Source organism: Panthera pardus, unplaced genomic scaffold (genome assembly GCF_024362965.1).
Source record: "Panthera pardus isolate Hobbes unplaced genomic scaffold, ASM2436296v1 HiC_scaffold_21, whole genome shotgun sequence".
Lineage (NCBI taxonomy): Eukaryota > Metazoa > Chordata > Mammalia > Carnivora > Felidae > Panthera > Panthera pardus.
In genome coordinates, this window is record NW_026526777.1 from 43,189,908 (window position 1) to 43,190,953 (window position 1,046).

A 1,046-nucleotide genomic window follows, 5' to 3' on the forward strand; every position below is an offset into this window, starting at 1 on the left:
TACCAGCAGATGGAGACCAACTGCTCTCCTTCATGGCCATTACCTTCACTGGGGACCGAAAAGGGTACATTGCACGTGTCTGAGAGAACACACAAGGGAAAAGATGAGTGGACAATGGGCCAGGCATTCTAGGCCCTGTCTCAGGGAGAGCTCTTTGAAAGGAGAGGAGCCTGGTCATCTTTCTCTGACTGTTCCACTTCCCGCAGCAATTTGTAGAGGGGTCCTGTAGTGCCCTTGTGATGTGGAGCTTCTTTGGATTCCATCAGCTTCAAGCTGGGACAGTAACAATGATGCCAAAAGGAAGAGATTCCATAGATTCCCAGCAGACACAAAGCATTGATCATCACATGCCAACAGAAGAAGGTGGTGATAAACATGATGTCACTGATGTCATCATCCTGCCATGGGTAGCCAGTGACTGGTCTGTACAGAATAAAGCCCCCCTGTATCAGCCAGGAGCCCATCGTCAGAAACAGAAAAGTCTCAATCAGCAAGAGGTGAAATGTGTCAGGAGTCCACAGCTCTATGGTCAACACCAGCATCAACAGGAACACCACCACGATGAGCAGATAATGAATCTGAAGCTCTATCCCGGTTGAGTCCTGGCCGTGTGACATCAACAGCAGCAGGAGCACATAGAAGGTCAGGACCAGGGTACCTTTCTCTAGGACCACACACCTCTGAGGTAGCAAGTTCTTGCTCATGACATCTACACAGCCATTGAGGGTGAAGAGGATGAACATAGTGAGGTGCTGCCACTCTTTGGGGTACATAAATCTTGGTGGAAGTTCTCTGTTCATTAGTATCAACCCTCCTTTAATGCAGCTGATCTCATAAGCTATCAAAATGGAGCCAGCCAACATCTTCAGCAAACCTCCATAAGATATTTTCCATAGCCAGGCCCATCTTGTCTTATTCCTAGGATGGCATGAAGGATCCAGGAGAGAGTCTTTGAATATCATAGCTTTGGAGACTACTATTGCCTGACACAGTCCATATGAGATTAGAAACAGCCCTGGGTACACATGACCAATAAAGGTTCCCAT

The 1,046-nt window shown here is 47.6% G+C and overlaps 1 protein-coding gene across 1 annotated transcript; it reads right to left on the minus strand.

Moving 5' to 3' along the window:
* LOC109254128 (transmembrane epididymal protein 1-like) lies at positions 1-1,046 on the minus strand. The gene has a single exon (XM_019427789.2). It carries the CDS (start codon positions 1,044-1,046, stop codon positions 141-143), a length of 906 nt encoding a protein of 301 aa, XP_019283334.2. The 3' UTR covers positions 1-140.

Bases quoted from the DNA above. Each gene is read 5' to 3' on its own strand.
- LOC109254128 (XM_019427789.2), bottom strand. From the start codon at position 1,046: ATGGGAACCTTTATTGGTCATGTGTACCCAGGGCTGTTTCTAATCTCA.